The following is a 27,669-nucleotide window of genomic DNA, read 5'->3' as shown; positions in this document are numbered from 1 at the left end:
AGTGAACCTTGTTCTTTGTACTTCCGATGAGAAGGATATGGAGATACCGAACAGTATTCTACATAGTATTATGTAAGAAAACTCTTGATAAATCTTCTTCGCAAGAACCATGGAGACAGGAAAGATGAAATTCATGTAAAATTATCCTCAGGCAGTGTAGATTCAAGTTTGTTCATAATTTTTCATGGAACAAGTATTGATAATTTGATGGTTTCTTAATTTTCAAATGGGGCACTGCAAGAAGGATGCTTAGCATTTAATTTGAAAATGATACATGCTAAGCATCCTTCTTGCAGTGCATGAAAAACAAATTTTAATTACATGTCTTACATACGAAAAAGTTGGTACATATGTAAATTTTGTTTAGAAGTTAGGTAGGAAAAATAGGCAGTTATCGGATTTCGATTTCCTTCTCACATAAATAGCTAGATTGTTTGCAATGACCCACACTTTGTATGGAGTAATGTTTGGACATAAAAGCGCATCATGTCTCATTATGTTCTCGCTCATTGAACATACGAAGGTTGATAAAATATATTGAGTTGTTTCTTTGAGATTTAGAAGCGAGCACAATGTTTGCAAAGAAAAGTCCTTTGCATATGCTATGTCTATCATCGCAAAAAAAAAAAGTGAGAGCCCCCCCCCCCGAAAATCCTATGTTTGTTTTTCAAAATAGTGCAAAATATTAAAAAATTCTGCATTACTAAATACGTGATGGAATATGTACTAGCCTTACAGCCCTCTCTCTCTACTGCCCGGAAATGACCGACTCATTTTTTTTTTACATCCCATTAGACGATATTTTTTTTTTTTTTTACATTTTCTTCCGTCAACAATTATGTTTAAATTTTAAGGAATTTCTTTCTCATCTACAAATACGGACCCATTGATTTTTCCCTAGGTTGGGAGGACCACCAAACGTCATTTTAAAGATGGTTTAAAATATTTTATTATGTTGATTTTTTTTTCTTTACTTTGTAAAATATTTATTTTGTACGAAAGCCCATTGAGCTCATTTTGGTAGGTAAAAAAAATATTTTTTCGCGTTATAGCGCGAAACTTTAGCGAATAAATGCGTAACTTTCGCGTTATTACGCGAAACTTCGCATTATAACGCGTAACTTTTCGTTATAACGCGTAACTTTCGCGTTATAACGCGAAAGTTACGCATTTATTCGCGAAATTTTCGCAAATAAATGCGTAACTTTCGCGTTATTACGCGAAACTTTCGCATAATAACGCATAACTTTCGCGTTATAACGCGAAACGTTCACGAATAAACGCGAAATTTTCGCAAATAAATGCGTAACTTTCGCGTTATTGCGCGAAACTTTCGCATTATAACGCGTAACTTTCGCGTTATAACGCGAAACTTTCGCGAATAAACACGTAACTTTCGCGTTATAACGCGAAACTTTCGCGTTATAACGCGTAACTTTCGCGAAAAAACGCATTACTTTCGCGTTATAACGCGAAACTTTCGCGAATGAACGCGTAACTTTCGCGAATAAACGCGTAAATTTCGCGTTATTATGCAAAACTTTCGCGTTATAACGCGAAACTTTTGCGAATAAACGCGTAACTTTCGCGTTATAACGCGAAACTTTCGCGTTATTTCGCGAAATAATATGCATATATTATGATACCCAGGAACCTTGATCTTGATTTACCGATAAGAACAAGGAAACAGACCGGCACTCTCAGCAACTTATTTATAAAATATAATTTCCTTAGAAGATGTACTGGAGAATGATGCAATAAGAGAATAGAATATATTAGTCATGAGAATATTTTCTTCTTTTTTTAAACTTCCCAATTGATAAAATGATTTTTTCTTTTACATGTTTTTCTAATTTTAAATTCAAGAAGTTCTTTTGACTGATTATGTTTTAAGAAAAATCTCCACTTGAGACTTTTTTTTCAGGCTGTTTTTTAATCAGTTACACCTTCTGCATACACAACTGTACCACTAGTAAATTAAGCAATCAATCATTTTTGACTACAAGTTTTACTCGATAGAAACATAACTTAAAAGTAAATGAACAGTGTTTCACTTCATGAGCCTGACGGGCCATATGATGCTATTTTAATAACAATTATAATTGTTTGTTGTTAATTACAAATTTATCCGGAGGGTTTATAGAAAAATTCGTGGACTAGGACCAAAAATTAAAACTATTAAGGTATATACAGCAGAGTTTGTACACTTTGAATTAATTGTCAATATTTTCCCGATATCGTATTTCTATAGTGAATCTAACGGAGACAAATGAAAATCTACTATCCAATTTTCACAATACTGAGATCTTGTTCTTTCTAAAATAATATTATTTCAAATTTTCTAGAGAGTGCATAAATAAAGACGCTAGAAAGGGTGATTTTCCCCGAAATTCATAATCTTTATAATCATAATAATAGGGATTGAAGATTAACTTTTGGAAAACTCGCATAATCTTTGAATTCTTTGAACAGCGCTGAGAAAGACCATCCATGACGGTAAAGATGGATTCAATAGGAAGAAAAACTTAAACTTGTAGCCTGAGATCTCCAAGTTTAAAATAGCTTTTAATTGCTTATCATTGAAATAAAAAAAAAATGATCACAAAATCAAAGGAAAGTTGAGATTTACGCAAATGTTTTGGTCAAACAGCAGAAGTTTCGCGTTATATCGCGAAGGTTTCGCGTTATAACGCGAAATTGACACGTTTATTCGCGAAAGTTTCGCGTTATAACGCGAAAATTACGCGTTTATTCGCGAAAGTTTCGCGCTATAACGCGAAAGTTACGCGTTTATTCGCGAACGTTACGCGTTTATTCGCGAAAGTTACACGTTTATTCGCGAAAGTTTCGCGCTATAACGCGAAAGTTACGCGTTTATTCGCGAACGTTACGCGTTTATTCGCGAAAGTTACACGTTTATTCGCGAAAGTTTCGCGTTATAACGCGAAAAATTTATTTTTTTTACTTACCCAAATGAGCTCAATGGGCTTTCGTAATTTTGGCAATATGGGTAAATAGAATTTTCGTCAAAAGTACAGGTCTGCATGACGTCATTTTCAGATTATGTCATCACAAACAAGGAGCTAAACTTCAGCATATGCTATTTATAGAACTTTCAGTTTGCCTATGATTCTAATCTGAATTGTGGTTTTGTAGATATAGAGTTTCTTCACGAACTTCTTGATCACCCTCATACTAGTACACTGTAGGTATTAAAACAAGGTCATTCATATCGATTATATGTGTCTGATTTCTTTGTGTTTAATCGATGATAATTAAAAGTTTGATAGATAATATAAGTTATCTGTGGCAAACTTCCAAACTCTTATTTTTTTTTAACTTTGATGGTGCTCATTTTTCCTTACCTTGAATCAAAGAGTTTGATTTTTTTTATCAATACGTACACCAGGGGCGTAGCCAGGGTACATTTGATGTGGACGCCTGGATAGGCTTGGGGTTTGGGTTTCGCATTAAGGCCCACAATGGGTCCAGGGCGAAGCCCTGGTGGGGGGGTGAATTTTCGACGATTTTGATGTGCTTGTTTGACCCTTCTGAAAGCATTTTCTTACACTTTTTCTGTTTGTTGAGCAGCCACATTTAAAGTCTGTTCTTTCCTTGTATAAACAGCGGATAGTCACTTAAAAATGAGAAAAGATCTGTACAAAAGCGAACCCACTAAAACAATTTTAGACTTGAAGCTCGAAAAAATACGTATGGTAACATACGGTAGTTGGTAAGAGTGATTGACTGGTTTAGACAGACTACGTAATTGACTGATAATCAGACTAACATTAATATTAATAATATATCTCTAAAAATTGAAAATGACAGTGAAAGAAGAATTCTTTTTAACGCTTTTTCTTGCACATTATCTAGTATGTACATTGTTTACATTTTAATTTAAAAATGAATGTTCATAAATATTCACAAATCTGGTACATGTATCTTTAACTTTTTGCAACAGTTATTAAAACATGTAAAATATACTACTGGTTTTAAGATAGTTATACGGATGCCTTATCAGGGGCGGATGCAGGAATTGAAGTTAGGGGGGGGGGGGAGATTTAGGCAGGGGGACTGATACCACCTTGAGGCTTGGTGAGGCTCATGGATTCTAGAGGTTTTTTCGGTTAAAAATGAGGTCTAACAAGTACTGCGAGTAGACGTTTTAAACATAAAAAAACTTTCGACAAAACTATGTTTATGCTAACTTTGACAATTTTAGGGGGGTGCGCCCCCCTTAAATCCACCACTGCTTATTATCATTTTTTCAATGGTTAAACTGAATTTTTCCAATTTTTCGATTTTTGATGTTCATAATAAAGATGAATACTGATTTTTGAAGTATCCCATGAATCCGATATTACTGAAGTTAAAATTGGGGGGGGGGGGGGGGGGGGGGGGTTAGCGTTACAGAAGTTAAGCATTGCGGTTGGAAGTTAATTTCCATTAAGAGAAATTGAAATTTTTGGCATTTTATAGAATTATCATTTCTTTTAAGGGAACCGACTGGGGTTTTATAATGTGACATCTACAATAGAGAAATTCTTTAAGAATGCAATAATTTGTTACTAAATAAATTATTTCAAGCCATACTATAACACCTTTCCTCCTTTAAAAAGTGATCATATTATTTGAAATATTTTGCAACTGTAATTCTCTTCTACATTTAAACATTGTTATGTCCCTCCATATAAAGAAGAGGTCTGAATTCTGTGCTAAAAATAGACCACGTGCAGCTATCCATGAATTACTTTCAAGGTTCTTTACACTCTTTTTGAAGACAACGGTACCTTGTTTTGAACTTGACATTATCATTTAAAAGTGCAAATTTAGACATTTTCTCAACAAATGGTTGTAGAGAGAACATTAATGCACAGTTTGCATATTGTTTTTTTGTTTTTTTTGATTTTTTAAGGCTCTGCTTAATTCTGTAGCTGCGCAGTTCTAAAGAGCATATCAAAAGCATTTTTCTGCAAAAGTATAGATTATATATACACAACATGCATCAAGTTATGCATATTTATTGTATCTTGATCATAAGGACTTAAAATTTGATCATAATGTATTTTTGCCATTTAAAGAAATGTTTACATTTTGTTCTCACTGCACTAAAGGTGGCCGGACATCCCCCTTAAATTTGAAATATTAGATGTAATTTTGACTCATGACCTTATTGAAACTTTTATTCAATGAAATAGTATCTCTGAATTAAAAAAAATATTACGGTATACTTAGGGTTCTTCTCCATTTCTGACTAGATGAAATATTCAAAATATACTTGCTTGTATGCCTGGCATATTTAGATGTAAAAGATTTAAATAATGATTCATTTAACTCCGACACAATACAAATGCTTGACAAAGACGGTCATTTCATATCAATAATACGGACAGAAAAACGGGGTGGGTGGGTGACTGTCCACTGAGGCAGAGCCTGAGTTATGACGAAAAAACCCACCTTGTCTGGGTTGGATCATGGAGCAAAATATTGAATGTTTACAGATATATAAATAGACAATACATTCCAGCAGATAAATAAAACAATTTAATTTTATTATATATATACAGACACAAATAGTAAAATGCAGCTCGACTGCTGAGTGCATTTTGTTCATATTTTTTATTCCTTTGATCTACTTACCACGGAAAACCAATAAAACTATTTTGTCACAGCTTAAAGAAGAAGGTATAGTTTCCATACAAATTTGCCCTGTGATTTTCTAAAAAATGAAACTGGTGTAAAAGTTGAAAACTCATGCTTTTTAAATAATTGAAAATCAATGCAGAAAAATCATACCAGTTATTTTTCTTACATGTGTTTTTAAATGCTAATTATGACATCATAAACGTGCGTTTTCCCGTATTTTCTTAAAAAGTTGCAGAAGACACCAATTTTAATGGGATCTTCTATCAGATAACATTGTCCACAGGCATCGCCCACAAAGATCTTGAGATATGTGATTTGTTATTGAATTTTGCACAAAGTATTTAAAAATTAACGTGGGCGACGGCTGTGGACACTGTTTTCTAAAGGAAAATCACCATTGAAATGTGCCATTTTGAGGCTTTTTCAGTTAAAAATAGAGAAATGTTTCACATTAATGACGTCATATTTGCAGAATAGTAAACCCTCATGCCATATTCTTTCCTGATTTATCATTTATTTAACTAATACTTGAGCCAGTTTAAAACTTTTTGATGTCATTACATTTTTAGGGCACAATAAAGCTAAAACCATGCCTTCTTCTTTACTCCAACATCCACAGAGTTTCAACAAACATAACATGAACTTATAATCGAAATGTACTAATAACCCTACTCCAATATTAATAACACATAACTTTTCTTAGAGAACGAGAGGGCCAGATATATCAATTTCATAATTTGAAGATTGACACAATTCTAAAACTATAAGAACATTTTTCTTTTTGAAACTTTTGAAATGCAGTGATCTTTTCAAAAATAACACAATTTCTACAAAGTTTAAACCCCCAATATTTTTTCATTCAATTACTTGAAACGAATTAGAGCAGAACAAGGTAAACTTGGTGACGGCAGTGACGCTCTCTATCGACCAGAACAATATATGATCATTCATCAAATATTTCAGAGGATTCAAGAGTTGTATGGAGCAGAATCCACATCATGATGATTCTATTTTCAAAGTAGGTTGACTTCATTGGAACTAGACTCAAATTAAAGACACCAGGAATCGGACGGGACAAACTGCTGTAAGCCATATTCGGTTTTCCAATCTACTTTCTTTTTATTATGACTGGTTTTGGTAAAAATGCAATTCGTGGAAAGTATTGTTCCGTGCAACATCATCAATGCAATAAATAGCTGCTAACATGTTTGCCCCTGATAAGCAGGTCCAGATCAAAACTATAATTTCTTACTGTCAAAGTACAACTGCCTATGAAGATACCCGGTATTTATACTTAGTCCAACAGTTGCTCATGCAAGTAGCTATCTTTACCTACTTAACTAACAGATCTGCCTTAATTTCAAAACTTTCCTTCATTTATCCAAAAATATACGTTTCGGGCATCTTCAGGGAACCTGAGTCAACACGTTGCCTAATCGGATCCCGGTCTTACTTTATTTGATATTTTATGGGCTGAGAAGCAGCAATTTTCTTCGCAAAAATTACAAATAACAGTAAAATAACACCTTTTGGTGATAAACAACTTGTAACATATACAGTTCAAATATCAACTTATGCGTTTCTGCATACCTACATTTATATGTATGTAAGCATCATTTTAATCTGTGCTTCCCAATGAGAGAAGCAATTCCTAATGTAAAGAAAACAAATTACATTTATTTTGTCAAAAGTAGCTCTTAATCTCAGGTACCCAAGGTCTTAAGGAAGAATGTTCAGTGTCAAACGTCTGAAGACTTCTCCAGAGCCACTCACAGCAATATGTGTGCTCATGACCCCCTGACTTTGTGAAGATGGGTTTTGAAACAGTTCTTCCTGTATGTATATTCCCTCTCAAGACCCCACCTTTGCAAGGAACACAAATTTACATCCCAACTTTGGCCATGCAAGTGTACAGTCTGACAAAGAACAAGTCGACTGACATATTTTAAAGATGTGTCTTTATTTCTATTTCTAAAGACAATTAAAAGTAAGTATAGAAGTTGTTAATTTTAGTACGCTTATATGGCAATGTAGGTTGAATTAGTCTTAAGATTGGACCTGATCATTTTGATATAGCACATTTTTTTCATTCAGACTTCACCTGAGCTCATACCATTTTATCAATATATACTGGGGGAATTAACAAACAATTTATGTATACTACACTACAATACAAATGGTTCTCTCTTGTTCACCTACCCAATGTCTGAAGGAAGACTGTTCATTGTCTGAAGTCTGAACGTCACTTGTTTTAAAACATCACCTTCTCCGGAGCCATTTGGCTTTGTTAGTTTCATCTAAACTGGTAACAAAATATTTTTTTATACGAGGGATTAGGATTTGTTGAAATGAATGCCAGTGTCTTACCTTTTTTGAAGAGTTAATAAGCATGAAAAAATATTATAGTGAAAATTTGGAGACTGAAGGACAGATGATACAAACAGTTTTTTTTTCTTTGAAAGAGACTTTATATCATGTCAGAAGTTTAGAAAAGTGGATAATTCTCAGATTTTTTCCTCCTAAGAACCATGAGAAAATGGAATGGATTTGTAAAATATTAGAATTATTTCAATAAAAAATAAATAAAGACATATAACACTCAAAATAGGTTTACAGCTAGATGAAAACAAATTTCAGAATATGTTTACTATAGTGCTTAAAGTGTAATATAAACTTTAGAATGATATCCCAAGCCAGGTTCATTTTATGAGGAAAAACAGAATGACAAAAAATCAGCAATATCACATAGACTGATATTTACCATTTTGATTTTCCTATCAAAATTCATCTGGATTGGTATAGTTTTCTCACGTTTATATTACACTTTAGCACCAAGGTAACATATTCTGAAATTTGTTTTCATCTGTAATCCTGTACTAAATGTGTTCCTGTGTTTTGTTCATACTTGTAATCATAATGAAAATATTACTAATATTTTCCAAGTCTATTTCATTTTCAAATTCTTAGGATAAAAATTTCTTAGAATTATCCACTTTTCTAAACTTGTGACATGATTCTTAGTCTCCCCTAAAGAAAAACATTTATATCATCTGTATTTAAGAAACTTTTTCTCAATCGCCACTGGGCCAGAAAAAAACAAAATTTGGCTTAGTGTTTCGTCTAAACTCACATGAACTGTAGGTTCAAATGAACTTTTCTAATCACAGTTTTTCTTCGCCCCTGTTTATCTGATAAATTTTTGACAATTCCTCCTTCTTTAACAAAACCACTACAACGATTTTAATCACACTAGCCACAGAGAATCTATTCTTGAAGAGAATTCAAGTTCAAATGAAGGAGCATGTCATTTTACCAATGTCATTTTTAAACAATGTAAAGTTGTTTTAAATAGTAAGGATTGATCCAAGTTTTACACTTAAAGTCCTGAATATCAGATGATTATTTATAAAATCCTATCCTTAAGGTCAGTAGGGCCGAGATTAAAGCAGATTTTATGTTACTGGTATCACAAATAAATGTCCTGGAGCTAGTTATTGGTATATCGTACGGGACATATCTTTTACATGTAAAATATATTTGTTTAGGAGGAAAATTCTAATAAGCTTATGACAAGACAAAGTTATCTCAATGTTGAAAACATCACTAACATCCTTCTGTTTTGTATATTTTGTTTACAGATAAAAACCAATTAACAAATCTTCTCTTACCATGTTCCTACTAAAACACATGGAATAGATGTACAACTGTATTTTTTATATTGGAACTATTGATTTAGTAATACTGGGTATTTCAAGTTCTAAAAACGTCAAGTAAGCTAGAGATATATAATTATACTTAACATCCTTTTTCAGAGGGAAGGACTACTTGCAATTTCAATGGCTGATGTGAAGGAGAAAAACTTTCTAAAACTCATATGGCTCTTGATGAAATATGGTGCCAAAGTTTTACAACACAGGATTGAATATGAACTCAGAAATCAAAAATGGCAGAAATTATGTGATTTTTTGCAGGAAAAAAAGCATGATATATTTCATTTGACACTTTCCAAAAAATGTTGCAAATGCCCTGTGGGTGACGACTATAGAGGTAAACCACCTTTGCCCAAGGATGTTCTAGGACAGCTGTACGAAAATTTAGATCAATGCTGTTCACCTAAATTCAGGGGCTGTTGTTGCTGCAAGCTTTCACCTCATACAGATCTTAATAAACATGCTACTGAATTAGACATAACCCTCACAAGTTGTTTGCTGAAAAATTTTCTTATAGAAGATTTAGGACAGAAACAAGTTATTGAAAACATTCGAAAATTGAGGAATGATAAAGAGTTGTTACACAAGGGGAACGCTGAGGTAGATGGTGACAGCTTTGCGAGGATTTGGCTGCAGTTATCTAATGCAATAAAAGAAGTAGCGGAAAAATGTGAGCCATATTTCTACTCAGAGATCAGGGTTGAAGTGGACAGACTGAAAACGCGTCCTCTGTCCAAGGAAGACACCATCTCATCTATAAACACTTGGAAAGAGCTACAGGTATAAACATCATTACATGGTTAATTGTACATGTATATATATCAAAGGCAAATGATGAAAAACGGTGGTAATGCATATGTATATGTATTATTTTTATAAATAAAGTACACAGAGTAGATATAACAAAAATCAAATTTTCTCATGTAAACAAAGTCATGTATACTGCACTTGAATGGAAAAATATTAGTAGACAACAGGTACCTATATAGTAATAGTATTTAAGGTCCCTGGTAGACAAGTAATATCAAGCATACTAAATTTAAAAGATTTAAATGTTCTTTTCCAGGAGGAGTTTGGCAGCCCAGTTGATAGACAACAGATTTCTGAGCTCTGCCAGAGATTAACACAAGTCTGCAGTGATGTAGCAACCATAGCAACTCAACTTCAGGTTCTCCCTCCCCCTCTCTTTCTCTTTCTCTCTCTCTCTCTCTTTATTTTCTTAATCTTGCTCATGCCATTTTTCTTACATCATGTTTATATCCACATTCTGCAAGATAAAATATATCACCAGAACAAATTAGATCATATAAAGTATTTACATGTATATGCACCTCAGAATAATACTTTTAAAATTTATAACTTTTTCCTTCTTTCAGGATGTGAGATTTCCAAAGAATAACCCTGAGCTGGAAAGCTTGCTTTGTAAGTTATTTCTGGTCTTGATTTTTATACCCTCCGCAAACGAAGTTTTTATATCCCCGGCAAACGAAGTTTTTTTTTTTTTTTTTTTTTGGGGGGGGGGGGTATATAGGAATCACCTTGTCCGTCTGTCTAGCTGTCCGTCCGTCTGTCTGTGCAATCGTGTCCGGTCCATATCTTTCTTACAGAGGGACATTAGAATCTACTACTTCACATTGCTCATGACCTAAGGGTGTGTCATGACCTTGACCCAAGGTCATTTGGGGAAGTTCAAGGTCACCGGAAGAAAAATTTCATAATTCGTGTCCGGTCCATATCTTTCTTATGTATAAACTTGGTAGGTTCTCATTTCACACAAAGATTGCCCATGACCCGATGATGTGTCATGACCTTGACCCAAGGTCATTTGAGGAAGTTCAAGGTCACTGGAAGAAAAATTTCATAAATTGTGTCCGTTCCATATCTTTCTTATGGATAAACTTGGTAGGTTTTCATTTCACACAAAGATTGCCCATGACCCAAGGATGTGTCATGACCTTGACCCAAGGTCATTTGGGAAAGTTCAAGGTCACTGGAAGAAAAATTTCAAAATTCCTGTCCGGTCCATATCTTTCTTATGGATAAACTTGGTAGGTTTTCATTTCACACAAAGATTGCCCATGACCTAAGGGTGTGTCATGACCTTAACCCAAGGTCATTTGGGGAAGTTCAAGGTCACTGGAAAAAAAAATTTCATTATTCGTGTTTGATACATATCTTTATTATGGAAGAACGTACTTCTGAAAAACCCAGCGGGGGGTATTTTGTAGCGTTTGGACAGTTCTAGTTTTGTTTAGATAGCTTCAATGTTAGAACCAGAGGAGATGGCAATAGTCAAGAGCCTGTCATTTGTTCATATGTCTGTAAAATATTCAATGCAGCTCATCTTCCCCAGTTTTGGTCACATTTCATTACATAACTTGATACACAGGTGGAAAACATTAAGATGCATGATAGAGTGTTTTCCATGGAGGTGATTTTAGCGAGTTTTCCCCATGGCTGCAATACTGCAGATCGAAACATTCCCAGATCCCTTCATTATTCAACCAAGTTCAATTTGTTATAATGGTTACTTAGGTAAAGATGACACTATTTTTCTTACGAATTTACGTTTGTTAGAGCTTTATTAATTTGTAAATATTTTCCCCCATATATTTCTTGCATGCATGTTTAAAATTATTTGCTCAAAGAAGAAAAGTCACTACTTTGCCCTACATGATGGCAGATAAGGGGAAATACGATCTGTATTGAATTTGTGGAGATATAGTTACATGCTTGTGTGAGGGTGTGGGTGTGTGGTGGGGGGGGGGGGTTAGGGGGAGAGGTGTCCATGTGTGCACATTGAAAATGATATAATTTGTTTCAATATCCATATTGAAATGAAGTCTGCCTTGAATTATAGAAATGCTCTTTTGTGAAGGGATGCTCTGCCTTGTGGTGCCGTTATTGTAAATGTAATACTTGATAAAGAATAATTTACTGACACAGGCTAAATGCAACTTTTCTGTAGGACTTTTAGAATTTGAAACCAGTTAAGCTACAGTCTCTTCAGAGACATCTGCCTCATGTATTGTAAGCTTATAAATGTGGATATTGATAGTAATTTCTAAATGCTAAACTTATTTTGATTTAATATTAAATACATATGTATGTTAAGTTGTTAATATTTTCTTTTAAACTTGATCCCTTAGTTGTCTAATTTCTATTTTTTTTAAATATCTATAGCTTACACTGAGTCACAGCTAAAAGCTCATGAAAAGAAGATCTATGTAGAACCAAAGAGAGCCATGCAACATTGCCTCAAGAATATGGAGAAGCACAGATTTATCTGTATAACAGGGGAGGCAGGAAGTGGAAAGACCAGCTTCGGACTTCAGCTGATGCAGCATATAAGGAGGAAAAACTTAGACTGTACACCTATAATTCTCACAGAAAGTAGTCAGTGGTTTAAATTTATATCACCAGATAAAAAGTTTATTATTTTTGTTGATGATATTATAGGAAAGTCAAGTGTTAGTGAAAGGGATTTTGAAGAATGGAGAAGGGTTTTTGATGCGATGCATCTTCGTGTAAGTGATGATAAATTCCCTACGTTTGTTATTTTTTCATTACGAAATTGTATTTGGGGTTTAAAGAAGGATGAATTCAAAGGTTATATTTTATTTAACCTCTTTAAGACTTCTAATGTTGATTTGTCAGGTTCAGATTTTGGCATGACCATTAAACAAAAGAAATCAATGTTGTACAGCTATTGTAAATGTTATAAGATTTCAGTTTGTTGGTCTGAGTCTGAAGAGAATAGATCTTTTGAGGTTTTTGATCCCAGTGCTTTGTGTCTCTGTGAGGAAACTTTGAATAATATCGCACAATCGAAAACAGTTAGTGGTTTTCCTCTATTATGTGAAGAGTTTTTTAGCAACCCAGAGTCCTTGAAACAAAGGTCAAATTTTTTCACCATCAATTCAGCATGCAATCATTTTAAAAAACTCGTGGATGACTTGTTATGCAAAAAAATGTATTTGCATTATGTTATATTAGTTTTGTTCTTCTTGGAGGTTTTAACAGAAAAAGTGTACTCTATACAAGAGATAATGAAACAAAGATCAAAGATAAAGGAAATTGCAGAGAAAATTTATTTGTTTCATTTCATATCACATCAGTTGAACAAAGCTGAAATTCAGGGTAGCCTTCAAGATTTACAGAACACTTTTGTACATAGTACAGATGATGGGTACAAACTTAAGCATATGGTTGTGTATGAAGCAATTTTACTGTCCTTTGGGGAAAGTTTTCCATCTCCATTTCTAGAACTTGTGAACAGGAACGATTTATTTACATTTGTTAGGTCACATAATTACAAACCAGAAAAATGGGAAATCTGTGTACATTTAGAAGATGACATGACAGAAGCTCTAGCTAGAAAACTGATAGATATTTTTGCTCCTAATACGTTTGATGCTTACACAGTTGTTTACCAGCATCCATCTTTTAACGATGAACAGTTGGTGTCTTGTTTTTTGGACATAGTGGAGGAAGATCCTAAATTCAGAGCTTTTTTAGATTCGTTTGTGGCTGGGGCTTGCAGTTACAAGAGAGATATCTTAGCTAGTGAAACAGTCAAAAGATTTTCCAGCGTTTTTATATATGACTCTGATATATTAAATGTAATTTTGACTCATGATCTTATTGAAACCTTCAATCAATTCATTAATAACTTTGAATTTCGAAAAATACTAGTGGCTCATATTTTGGAAGAAGATGCTGATAGCACAAGTTTTTTTCACGTAGCTTCTATGAGTTGTTCTAAGAGGTGTTTTTTCGGTATTCTAGATTTACTTCTATCCAAAGATGATGAGCTAGAGATAGATAGAGACAAGCTGGATGTGTTTTCAAGAAATACAGTTTTTGGGCTAATAATCGGAACTCTGACTCATCCGTATGAGTCTACAAGTATTGATTTGAAAGAGGAATTAATAAAACTTACAGAATTAATGACAACTGAGAATGGAAAGCAGTTAGCTTACAAATATATTGTTAAGATTTCTCTTTCAAACGAGAAGTTTGATATTGCCCTGGAATATCTTCCATTGATACATGTAGTATCTTTCACATATGAGGACGTGTTGTCTGTATTGTATACTTGCATAAACCATGGTAGGGACGAGTTTTTCAATGTATTTTGTAAGAAGATAAAAGGATCAAATTTAATTGATTCTAAAATGGTTAATGTTTTGTTGGCACTAGCTAACATAGGGCAGAGTGAAAACATGGTCATGAAGTTCTTACATGAATTTAATAATCTGTGCGATTATAATTTTACTCTCCGTATTAATGGTGATACAATACTACATATGTTTGAAAGGCACTCTATCTCTGATGTTAATATGCTTTTCATTCTACAAAGACCAGAAGGAGAGTTTATGTTTACTAAGGTAAATAATAAAGGGCTGACCCCTGTACAATGTAGAAGATCTTATCCGAAACTCAGAACATTTCTAAGTATGGAGAATCTTCTTCAGTATTCTCCTTATGACACAGAAGGTCAGTATCCAGATATAGGTTTTAGCGATGATATGCAGCTTCTCTACCAACCTAATACAGGTAGTTTTACACGAACGTAGCTTTTTTCCGGATCTATTCCTCTAATGAAACGTTAATTTTTTTTCAATATAAGTTATTATGTTTAACTTGAAACATTGTGAGCTTTATAGAGTTTATTTCATGGACCATGAAGACCTCTGTTACCTGTCTTGTACTACTTATACATGTATATACATATGTATGAGGATTGTCAATTAACATGATTAACACTATTAATTTTATTAACTCTTTACAACTTACTGAATTGTGATACTACATAAGGGTTGAAATTCGAAAAGTTCGTGGATGATGTCAATTTTAGTTATTATACTCAATAGAAATTTAAAATAAGCACACTATAATGTGTAAAAATATTCGTTTTGTTGATATGTAAACTTTCGTACTATTCGATAACACAGAGATCAATTTATTTATTTTGAAATAACATTTTTGTATTGTCTGTACTATTGGTGCACACATGCACAACTTTTTTGTGACATCTTTTTTTAATTCCTTCAACATTCTTTGAGTGTATTCAGGATGGGTTTTTTTTATTGATTAAATCAAAAAATTGCATTGTTTTCTGATGCTCCGTGATGTTCTAAAATGCCATCGTTTTGTCGTTTTCAATGTGGACCACCTATCTTCTCAAGTTGATTTCTTTTTCAACAAAGCAAAATATTTCGCCATAATTTGGAATAGGAATAGATGTAACAATTCTTAATTTGAATTTCTACTTTGTATTCTGCTTTTGCTTCATTTTACAGAGAATATGACTATTATTTAGTGTTTTGTTTGTAAATTACTGTAAAACACTTTTTATTCGCGGGAACTTTATTTTCGCGCAATTACGCGAGACGTGTGCTTGCGAAAATTTAATTCTCTCCTATGGTAGTATTCCTTTAGATTATAAAGAGCAATAGCCACAATTCGTGAAAATTTTGTCCCGCTAATCAAGAGCCAATCACTTTCTCACGGAAATATAAGGTGTTGCGTTTTAGTGATCTACAATACTTAATTTTGACCTGCTCCGCGATCCGATTTTTGCATTTTCGAAATCTTGATTAGTTTTGAATGAATCATTATAGAAAAAAAAAGATTCAAAACATTTGGATTTATTATTAAAATATTTTTATCAAATTTGAATAACGTTTGACGTCAAATAAAAAAGATATGACAGGTGTCCACGAACTTCGAACTATTTTTGCTTCATATATATGTTTCCCTGCAAGCACTTTTGTAGCTTGGTACTAAATTAAGCGTAAATAATATTATGAAGTAATATTTAAGTTAAAAAAAATAACTATTCTTATTTTATGAGATTAATTGTAAACCTTCTGTGGTGTTCAAAAGTCTGCCCTTTTGAAACCATCCTTTTTAATCTATACAAATATTTTTCAATTCAAATTCCATTTTTGTGCAAATTTTAATGAAAAATTAAAAACTATGCGGTGAAAGTTCTATTCAATTTACTCATTCAAATTAATATGATCCATGTTGTTATTTTCAAATTCTTTGACAAAAGTTTGTTTGTATCATCTGTCCTCAAGATGCATCAGATTGGAAAATTTAAGGGGATTAATAAGAATTTCATGTATCTATAAGTACTTTAATGAATCTGTTTTTTATCTATATCCTGTATACTCTGTACATCCAAATCACCATTTTGTAATTTTTTATCTGATTTTTAAAATTATAGATTAGATAAAAATATATGTAAAATGTCATTTAATTGTAAAATATGCAGTCCTTTCTCTGTAATGAACTGTCACTATTTTTGGTCAGACTGTTAATTGTTAGGATATTTTTTTTGAATATGTTTGCTTGCCAGGCTCTTCTATAGCTGACTCAGAATAAAAAAAATTGTGTACATGTAGGTATGGGTAGATTCAAAAAAAAAAAAAAAAAAAAAAAAAAAAACACTTGCAAATGCGAGGTTACACTGTACACTGAAAAAAAAAACAATTTTTGGAATAAATGAAAATATATTATATTAAATGTGAATAAATGTCAGTAATATGATATCATAAAATTAAGAACTGGTAGGTAATCATTTTGGATATTTATCAAATTTTCTTGACTTTACTTCAAGTTCTCTGTTGGGAATTGGTATGACAATTGCGTTGTATATAAAAAGTGCTTCAAAAAGGAAATGGTGGTATCAAAATACATATATGTTGTAATTACAAAATATCTGTATGTAATTTGTACATAATTAAGTAAATCTGTTATTTTGAGGACATGCTTATATTAAAAATTTTCATATTCCAATGCATACATGTACATGTATTGAAATTAATATATTTTTACCATAATACATCAATTATGTCTAGTAAATTAATGTGTGGGTCGATTGCTTGATTTAATGGATTGTACAGTGTAGTGGATTTTACAATCTACAACCATCCTGTATGTTTGTCATTGCACATGTACTAAAAAAAGTAATACTATGATAAATTGTACACATCACTGTCTTAGTGTCCTTTCTCTTACAAAAAGCTTCTTTACTCAGGTATCGGAAAGACTTTCATCAACTGAGAAGTTAAGCCTTGTGATGGAAACAAAATATTTATCATGGCATGGTAAAAAAAATGAATAAAAGCAAACAAATTTTCCCAGAGAGATTTAAGATCTAAGATATCATATCCATGCAGTGGGGGGTTGGGGATGTGGGATGATTAGACACATGCTTATTCTTTAGCCTTGAAAATGAAGCTGGGTGGGAAATCACAATCACTCTAAGAGAAATCAATGAAAGGGTTTGGCACTTTCCATGATTTAATGAAAAATTTTTGTTCTATACCCAAATATCTAATTATTTACTGTCTAGTAATAGATAACTTATTGCATTGCCCCCATGACCTTGTCAGCAAATACAATTTATCATTAAGATACTCCGATCATCAGTCAGAAAGGAACTCCTACCAGCGCCCAATTAAGGAGGGTGTATCACAGGGAATACAAACGTCACAGTGAACATGTGAAATATTTATCTGTTGATGTAATGGATAAGGATTAGGTATATATTGTTGATTATCCTCAAATAAAATGAAATAGACGTTCAGCTTTTGAAAGGCAGATTCACAGGGGATTGCTCGATCCTGGCGTGTAAAAAAATATTAATTAAAAAAAAAAAACAACAAAAAAAAAAAAAAACGATATACTGTAAAACTAATGGCAAAGAACCATTATTAATGGTTCTTTGCATCCCCCTCCCGGAAAAAATGATCTTCATGCCAAGAAAACCTTAGCATTCTCTCCGTATAGCAAACTCAATAAAAGCCGAATTAACATTAATAGATGTGATTCGTGCGGAAGAAATTAATGTCTGCAGTTTTGAGGGAGGGATCTTAAAATTTACTGGGTTAGAATTATAGGTAGAATATTAGTTATTTAGAAGCCTTTGCCCCCCCCCCCCCCATTGTCTTTTTCGGTTGGGGGGATGAAATTAATTATAGTAAAGTGATTCTTCAATAAAATAAGCTGCCTTTCTTTTTTTTTTTTTTTTTTTTAAATAATTCAATTTCAAAATATATTTTCTCAGTAAGATGGAGACGAGTACTGAATGGGTAGACGTATACCCGATTGGCTATGTGTATATCTTCAATTTCAAGTGAATATTTTCTTTTGATTGTTTTTTTCTTATTTTCTTCAGTCCAATATTTTCTTTTAAATAAACGTATTTTGTAAATAAAGATATTTGACAGTAACTTTTTAGGGTATTTGTACTACTTCCTGGAGTAGAAGTTTATTTTTTCTTGAACTAAGAAAGCTTATAACCTAGGATCAACCCCCAGAAGTCTGCTGCCGTAAATTGTCTTGCTGGCGTTTTGGGAATATGGGTGATTTGCATTAATTACACTTTTATTGACTCCATTGCTGTCGAAACGGACGAGATTTCTTCTTTTTTTCTCTTTTTTTTTATTTAGATCATAGGGTGGATTACTGTAACTGAAAAAATAACATAGAATCAGAACTTTTTGATGTGCAGAATGGAGAAGGATCTTAATATCCCTTATTTTGACGCTTTATAATATTTCGCCGTTTCTGATTATAAATTGCACTAGGCCCTATTGCGCGAATGATTTTTTGAACGATCTGTCAAATTATTATCAAGGGTCGATAATCCAGAATTTAAAAATGGCGACTCGGTTCTTGGCGCATCTACCTACAAAATAACAAATTAACGTTGAAAAGAATTTGGTAAGATGCTAATTCTTATTTGATATGAATTCTTGCTCAAGTAATGACCATCTCTTGGTTACCTCCAAACTGACAAACACTGCTGATTGTCGTTTGAAATAGTTTCGTCCAGTTCATCTACCACAGGAGTCGGCAGTTTTATCAATAAACCAGTGTAAACATAACCTATGAGCTTCGCGAGCGTAGCGAGCGAAGCGACAGGAATGCAACGCGTTTTTGGTGATTTTTACTCTGCCGCTTTATTTAGTCAAAATAATAAATGCATGCGACTCAATTCATGTCAGTTGATGTGTCCCACCTGATTTCTGTTGCATTCCCCTTCTTAATCGCCGTTATTGGCCCTAAAATCCAACATTAACAACATTTCGAAAAGAATCAGCCGCCATGAGGGTTTTCCCGTGACGTCACGATTCTATGTTTAACTGAGTTTGGATCCCCCTACATTTAAACACTTAAAACTTGAAGAAAATGTTCAATCGTTGAATTATTTGTGTTTTTAATATTTTTAAAGAAATAATATACCAAAAAATGTTTTTAAAATGAAGTAAAACATACTTAAGTTAATGAACACATTATGAATATATTGTGACGCCACGGTAAAACCCTCATGGTGGCTGATTCTTTTCGAAATTTTGTTTATGTTGGATTTTAGGGCTAATAACGGCTATTAAGAAGGGGAATGCAACAGAAATCAGGTGGGACACATCAACTGACATGAATTGAGTCGCATGCATTTGTTATTTTGACTAAATAAAGCGGCAGAGTAAAAATCACCAAAAACGCGTTGCATTCCTGTCGCTTCGCTCGCTACTCTCGCGAAGCTCATAGGTTATGTTTACACTGGTTTATTGATAAAACTGCCGACTCCTGTGCATCTACATCTACATGGTACGTTTGTCCGTCATCTTTGATGATTACTCAACGGCGCAGCGCTTTGACAACATTGTTAGAAAGATTGAAATGTAAAAACGGTTAAAAGGTAAAAGAAGGAAGTTTTCAGCTCTTCTGTCAGCAGCCAGTCCGGTAACCGTAGCGGCCCTGAGACTTACTAGTACAGGTCTCCCCGGCATTGCCTACTGACTTCACTAGAGCTTACTTGCTCCCTGAGCCATCTAGAAGGAAAGTGATGAAAGCCCCTGCTTGAAGTGTACCAAGTCAGGGGCCTCAGCAACAGATGCTGGTAAAGTGTTCCAGGTTATGATAGTCCTGGGGAAGAAACTGAACTTATAGATGTTGGTTCTGCACTGATGATGCTGGAATCTGTAGGAATGGGTGGATCTGGTTCGACTTGATGATGGAGTGACATACTGAGATAGCGGGATATCTACCAGGCCTTTCCATGCCTTATAAAACATGGCGAGCTGTGCCTTAGTCCTACGGCTCTCTAAGGATTCCCACTTGAGACTGTCTAGCAAGTCTGTAACACTGCTGGTATTCCTGTATCTATTTTTGACGTACCTAGCAGTTCTTCTCTGGACCATTTCAAGTCGATGGATGTGATCCTTTGTGTGGGGATTCCATACTGAGGCACAGTACTCCAATGTGGGCCGAACTAGTGCCATATATGCCTCTGTCTTGGTCTTCTCATTGGTGATATGGAGGTTCCTACGTAAGAAGCCAAGAGCAGGGATTGACATTAACGGTTGTCCGATTGCCCGGGACAAGTAAATCATCAGTTCGGGCAAGTGAAATCATCGATGTACTTGTCCGATCGGGCAAGTGGATATTTCTGATAGAAACATTTTTTTAAATCTTACATTAGTTTATAAACAAAACAATGAATTGAACAGTTGATTTCCGCCAAAAACCTGCCATTGTTTTTGCATTCGGAATCCCTCGGTAACGCTTCTGGATCATACCTTTATTTAGAAATCGGGTTTGTTATTCTGTTTTCTTTCGTTCAATCTCTGCCTGACAACTTATTATGAACTTACGATACATTCTTACGAAATATATATAATAGAATAGTTTATTTAATCACTTACAGAATATAAAGAACACCAGTTGTTCTCGGTAATGTTGTATCTTGAATCAAAAGACGATAACTGTTTTCCTTTTAGTTGACCTTAATCGCTTGGGGAGGGGGAGGGGTAAATTTTCAAAAAGAAAAAAGAAAAAGAAAAGGAAAGAAAATATCATTAGTGCATTGCTGTACAGGATAGTAAATTTCAGGAAAGTTGTTTGCAGTTAAGTTTAAATTAGAAATTAGTTTGTTAACTCTGTAATATTTACAGTATCAAATTAAGATACAGTAACTGATATTTTCTTCTTTAAAATTTTTGGGCAACTAAGTTTTGCGTTTGGGCAAGTCAAAATTGTAGTTCACTTGCCCGAAGGACAAGTGAATATAAAAGTTAATGTCAATCCCTGAAGAGTAGAGTTCGCCTTCTTAACTGTCTTATCAATATGGACCCTCCATGACAAGTTGGTAGTTATCCATACCCCTAAGTACTTGGTGGTCTCTACATTCTCCAACATCTGACCTTTCAGTGAGTAGCTGTAGAGCTGCGGGTTGCGGGATCTGGTGAACACCATGGTGTTACACTTGTCTGGATGGAAATCTATTCCCCACGTTTTCTCCCACTCCTCTAGGTGATGTAGGTCTTGTTGGAGTTGTTCGCAGTCCTCCCGACTGTGTATCTGAAAGCAAAAGATATCAGTTGATTTGAAAAGGTCCAATACAATCTCTTAGCATACAGTCAAATAGATATATACCGGTAGCTGTATTAATCTATTCAAATTAGCTTTATTTAGCTACTTATATGCAGTTTTTTCACAAAATATTTTTGTAAGGAATAAACAAAAAGTCACATGTATTTTTGCTTTAAATACGTCAGTCCAGACGAACTCCAAACACGGTGTAAACTCCAAAAAAAGAAGTCTTTGGCTCCTTCATCCATTGCAGCAAAATAAAAATGACGTCCGATGTAAAAAAAAAAAAAAAAAAAAAAAGAAGAAGAAGAAGAAAAAAACAATGGATTGTCTTTTGCTTTCTCCAAATAGATTGTGACACGCAACGATTGTATTTAGTAAAATATTATATAACATCCTTGTAAAAAAAAAATAAAGAGCCAAAGCCTTTTCCAAGGGGAGATAATCTAGAAAACACAAAAATAGGATGGGGTCATTAAAAAATCTTCTTCTCAAGAACCACTAGGCCACAAAAGCTGAGACTTATGTGGAAGTATCCTCGGGTAGTGTAGAACTTTGCATGGAGAGTTTATTCAGCCCCATGTTTTTCATGGGACTAAATAAATTCTCCATGCAAAGTTTTAAAGTTTAAGCATCTATATTATAGGTACTTTAAAGCAAGGAGGAAATAAATTAAGGAATTAATTTTTACAGACAGTTTTGAATCTGCAATGTTATATTAATATCCAAACTCACTATTCTGCAAGAGTACGAGGCGACAAGAGGCCCATTGGCCACATCGCTCACCTGGGTAACTTTGGTGATACATTACTTTACCCTCTTCTTATATCTAATGTGAACCCCCCCCCTCCCTTTTGATTTCAATAATTTTAGAATCAAGATATATAAATTCCTTGATTCCTTGGCATGTATGATATTATACTTGTTCGGGCTAGTGTTATTGGTGGTTATACCTCCCCGAAGGGCATGTGCCCCAAAAAAGGATTTTTCGAAGGCTGAAACAAAAATTAAATTCCCCCCCCCCCCAAAAAAAAAGAAACAAAACATAGCAATGAATATGTTGATTCAGAATAAGATACTACATTGTATAACTTGCACAGAAAGTCCGAAACAGCCGTGAAGTTTTCTGAATATCTATATGTATTTGCTGTGAAAAAGTAAATAATTTGCATTTTTTTTTTTTTATTTTCAGAATTTAAGCCTTTATAACAGGGTACCATGCCACCAATCATTGATTCCCACATGGGAATGCCTGGTGGGGCCCCAGGAGGGGGCACTATCCCCCTGGCGACTCTGATTGACTACATTGTACAGAGAACTTACCATGAGTTAACAGTGCTTTCAGAACTGTAAGTATCCTAATGAAGAAGGAATATTGATAGATAATGAACAGTTTTAACTTTACCTGCATTTTGATAAATTTTTGCAGTGTACACAATATATTGCTACATCTTCAAAAAATTCTCTGTGCATTATACTTAAATTTGAAAGTCTGTAAAGTTAATAAGACGACAATTGTTGAAATTCCTCATTTTAGCTGGGTGTCATGTTTTTTTGTGTGTAAAAAGTTGTTTATTATAAAAATAAGCCAAGAGACTGATTACTAGTATGTTATTTTATAGTAGTATGAAGTAAATGAAGAGATTGATTAATTGTTCTTCAGACTTCCCAATAAGACTGACATGTTACTTACATATTCTTTTATGGTAGTGTGAGTTAATTTACAGATTGGGTTATTCTAATTTTTTTCTTCAGACTTCCCCGTAAGACAGACATGGAGAGAAAGGTAGAGATTGTCCAGTTTGCCAGCCGGACCAGACAGCTGTTTATACGGCTACTGGCTCTGGTCAAGTGGGCCAGCAGCGCCACCAAGGTGGACAAGTGCTCGGTAAGTAGTGACCTGACTGTCTATATGTCTCAGTAAGTACTGACCTATGTCTCTATGTTATCCGGACCAGATAGCTGTTTATACGGCTACTGGCTCTGGTCAAGTGGGCCAGCAGCGCCACCAAGGTGGACAAGTGCTCGGTAAGTAGTGACCTGACTGTCTATATGTCTCAGTAAGTACTGACCTATGTCTCCATGTTATCCGGACCAGACAGCTGTTTATACAGTTACTGGCTCTAGTCAAGTGGGCCAGTAATGCCACAAAGGTGGACAAGTGCTCGGTAAGTACTGACCACAGCTATTACAGTCCATTTGTAAATCTTGTGTGGATATTAAACTCTTTCTGTAATGTTTTGTGTTTTATTTGATGTGAGAAAACAAGCAGTCTGTCTTGTATTTAATTTCACAGCCTCATCTGTAACTGATAAAACAAGGTTGCAACTTTTGAATTCCAGGAACTGCAAGATTCTTTAACATATACAATATATTAAATACTTCATGTACTTGATTCCATAAATCTATATTGTCAATATGCATTTGCTGTAAACTATAATGGTTATTTAAGAAATAAACAACGTTATTCAGTGAACATGGCGTTATGAATAGCAATTGCTCTGCTGGCATATTCCATGATGCGCGTTAGCGCATCTTGGAAAATATGCCAGCAGAGCTATTGCTATTCATAATGCCATCTTCACTGAATAATCGTTGTTTATTACTTATATTTGCATTCTTTGATTTATTCAAGAATATCAGAGGAAATCCTGACTTACATAAGGACGCGGCTTCTTGTCTTCAGTAATGAAAAACATACGGCTGTAAAATCAGTACACCTTATCAATGATCCTTTTATCTAATAAATCACAAACAATTATAAAGTATTTCCCTCTCAAACACAATTATCTGGATACAAGCAGCGCCGTCAAAACATTCTCTTAATTTTTGTTTTGATGCAGTTGTGACGTCATCGATCAACGTTATTGAAACCCTCTGACAAAAATCAATGATTTAACACTATGATGAAAAAAATGAGAATGCTTTTATAATGATTATTACTCCAGAATGCTTTTCTATGATTTTTTTTTTTAGTTTTTCTATTTATTTTTAATAGCTGAAATTATTCTTGAAGTAGATATATACAAGTTATGCTAGTTTTCTGAATGTTATTACCCAAGTGTGAAGAGTTATCTTTCTTTGTACAAATATACATGATATAAAAAAATAAAAATATGGCAGTTTTATAAAACTTTAAAAAGTTTTATTATACAATTAAATACATTGACCAAAACTAAATTTTTAAAGATATAAATCAGCAATTTTAATTTTTTTTAATTTCTTTTTTTTCAAAGAATATTATTAAAAACTTATTTTTATTCCTTTTACAAAAAGTTTCATATATATACTTCTCGACACGTATTACAATTGCAGTGGAGTTTGTTCTACACGAATGTGATAGAGCAATTGCAGTCATAACAGAAGCAATTGCGTCTATAGTGCTATGAACGCAGTTGATGTCTACATGTTCATAGTGGGAGAGAGCAGTGGATATGCAAATATATAAATATGGTTAACACTTTAAGGTGACATTTTACTAGTTTGAGCATCTGATTTACCTAGAGATCTGTAAAGTTTTATGAATTTCACTCGACTAAGTCTGACTAATTTGGTAAGCCTGCTTTTGTAGGAGATCTGCAGTTTTGTGGATTAGTAAGTAATTAATTAAGCCTGCTTTTGTAGGAGATCTGTAGTTTCCTGGAGAACCAGTCCATGTGGTTTGTGGAGACGGCGGACATGTTGGCCAAAATGGCGCGAGAAACACTGGTCAACGCAAGGTCAGGTTCATTTTAATCACTTGAACAAATTATGAATCATTTTATGACTTGTCTATTATAAAATAATATTGTAAAAGACCAAATTTTTAAAAGGAGATTGATTTGTATTTTAATTTAAAAAGGAAATTTTTGTTTGAAATAATATTAACTTTTGTGTGAATTTTAACGGCATTGATTTTTGCACCTGATGATTTTATTTAAACCTGTGACCTGTAAGTTCATTTTTCTGTTTCTATAGGCTGCCCACGTTTTCCCTGCCCTGTGCCATTGATGTCCTGACCCTGGGGACGTATCCCAGGCTCCCCTCCTGTATCCGGGTATGTGTCATACCCCCCCTCCCCCCAAATTGCCTGACATGAGTTTCCATATCAAAGAGACACAGATGCTAATAATATTTTGTTGAAGAAGTTTTACACTTGAATTATCCACAAAATCTCACACTGTCTTCCTACTAATTAATTTCCTTCTGAATCATGCTTGTACATGGAGCTTTTACAAAATTGAAGGATAGAGCTATTATGTCTGTACAGATTTTGTGTAATCAATTTTCATTTTCTCCCATTTATTAAAGTGTACTCAATCTGTTTTAATTTGCATATACATGTATGTAAATGTATTATGTTACAGGACAAGATTGTTCCCCCTGATGCTATAACCTCAGCTGAGAAAAGACAGACCTTACAGAGATTGACACAAGTCATACAGTACAGGCTAGTGGCAACAGATCTCCCTCAACAGATGAGGAAGCTTAAAGTGGGTAAGATATAGGTCACACAAACTCGGGGTGGGTAAGATATAGGTCACACAAACTCGGGGTGGGTAAGATATAGGTCACACAAACTCAAAGTGGGTAAGATATAGGTCACACAAACTCAAAGTGGGTAAGATATAGGTCACACAAACTCAAAGTGGGTAAGATATAGGTCACACAGACTCAAAGTGGGTAAGATATAGGTCACACAAACTCAAAGTGGGTAAGATATAGGTCACACAAACTCAAAGTGGGTAAGATATAGGTCACTTAAACTCAAAGTAGGTAAGATATAGGTCAATACAGGCTGACATCCCCTCCACCCCCACCCCCCCCCCCCCCCCAGCAGATGAGTGAACTGATAGTGTGATTTTTCATCATCAAGGGAAATGACTTGGTGGGTATTACTATCACACAATACAAATGAGAGAAAAAAATGGAAGTAGGAATGACTGATCACATATTAATAAACAAACTGTTTCTAAGTGAAAAAATGTATGGCTGGGGAGCTTCTAAACAGATACAAGTATGACAAGTAAATGATTTTAAAGAGTTTTTGGGTTTTAATCAAAAGAGAATGAAAATGTCAGATATTAGGCCTGAAATTGACAGTCATCAAATTTCCTATTAGTTATTTCATACATTTCCTATTAGTTATTTCATACATTTTTTTTTCATTATAGAAAATGGTCGGGTGAAATTTCATGTTGAACATGAATTTGAGGTAAGACTTGGTCCCTTGGTTAATTTACGGTATTTATATGCCTACTAGGTTTGTCTATTACACTGTTAGGTAAGATGAAATATGGACGTTTCATTAATAATGTTTGTTGCAAAATTGAAATACATAGACTTTACACGTAAAATTTATTGCAAAATTGAGAGAAAAGATTGGTTTCATATACTGTTAATATATATAGTATCTGTAAACATGACATAATTTTCCAGGCCACGTTGACCTTGATGGGGGACAGTCCTAAGATTCCGTGGAGATTACTGGACATCAGTCTACTGGTGGAGGATCCAGAAACTGGGGGTGTGTAACGCTATAGGTGGATCTAGCTTAAGAGAAGAATTATACATGTACATAAAGCAAATGTCATGTAAAGAAATCATTTCAAGGCCTCTCTTTTGTGTCTTTTACCTATTTCAATACACTGTATGTGTTTTAAATTATAGTTGTCAAATAGAGTCGAAAAAAAAGAGATAAAAAAGATTTTAATTTAGATTCATTTCCAGTTAAATATTTCATTAAACTAACTAAAAGATGTCGATGTATTCTCAAGATTTTGAAGATTTATGAGGTTATGAACTAGGTAGCATTACGACGGCATATTTCATGAAGCGCGTCATGCCGGCGTGAAGAGTTGTAGTTCATATACCTCATGAATCTTCAAAAATTAAATTCATTTCTTATATTTACATTATTTTTCTGATGACTTGCCAT

At 34.0% G+C, this 27,669-nt stretch overlaps 2 protein-coding genes across 2 annotated transcripts; both read left to right on the top strand.

Annotated features, from left to right (window-relative positions):
* Window positions 1-6,530: 6,530 nt before the first annotated feature.
* Window positions 6,531-14,938, top strand: LOC134273420 (uncharacterized). The gene is made up of 5 exons (XM_062755612.1): window positions 6,531-6,733; window positions 9,462-10,139; window positions 10,426-10,527; window positions 10,736-10,781; window positions 12,543-14,938. Exons 2-5 carry the CDS (start codon window positions 9,486-9,488, stop codon window positions 14,936-14,938), a joined length of 3,198 nt encoding a protein of 1,065 aa, XP_062611596.1. The 5' UTR covers window positions 6,531-6,733; window positions 9,462-9,485.
* Window positions 14,939-19,024: 4,086 nt separating this feature from the next.
* On the top strand, window positions 19,025-27,266 carry LOC134273421 (mediator of RNA polymerase II transcription subunit 14-like). Its single transcript, XM_062755613.1, has 8 exons — window positions 19,025-19,100; window positions 22,945-23,101; window positions 23,508-23,640; window positions 25,377-25,471; window positions 25,710-25,788; window positions 26,099-26,228; window positions 26,906-26,946; window positions 27,171-27,266. The coding sequence occupies exons 2-8, from the start codon at window positions 22,971-22,973 to the stop codon at window positions 27,264-27,266; spliced, it is 705 nt and encodes a 234-aa protein (XP_062611597.1). The 5' UTR covers window positions 19,025-19,100; window positions 22,945-22,970.
* Window positions 27,267-27,669: the final 403 nt, after the last annotated feature.

Source organism: Saccostrea cucullata, unplaced genomic scaffold (assembly GCF_032062105.1).
Source record: "Saccostrea cucullata isolate Sc308-1 unplaced genomic scaffold, CSIRO_AGI_Scuc_v1 ctg8350, whole genome shotgun sequence".
Taxonomy (NCBI): domain Eukaryota; kingdom Metazoa; phylum Mollusca; class Bivalvia; order Ostreida; family Ostreidae; genus Saccostrea; species Saccostrea cuccullata.
This window is presented reverse-complemented; position numbering and strand designations above follow the sequence as displayed.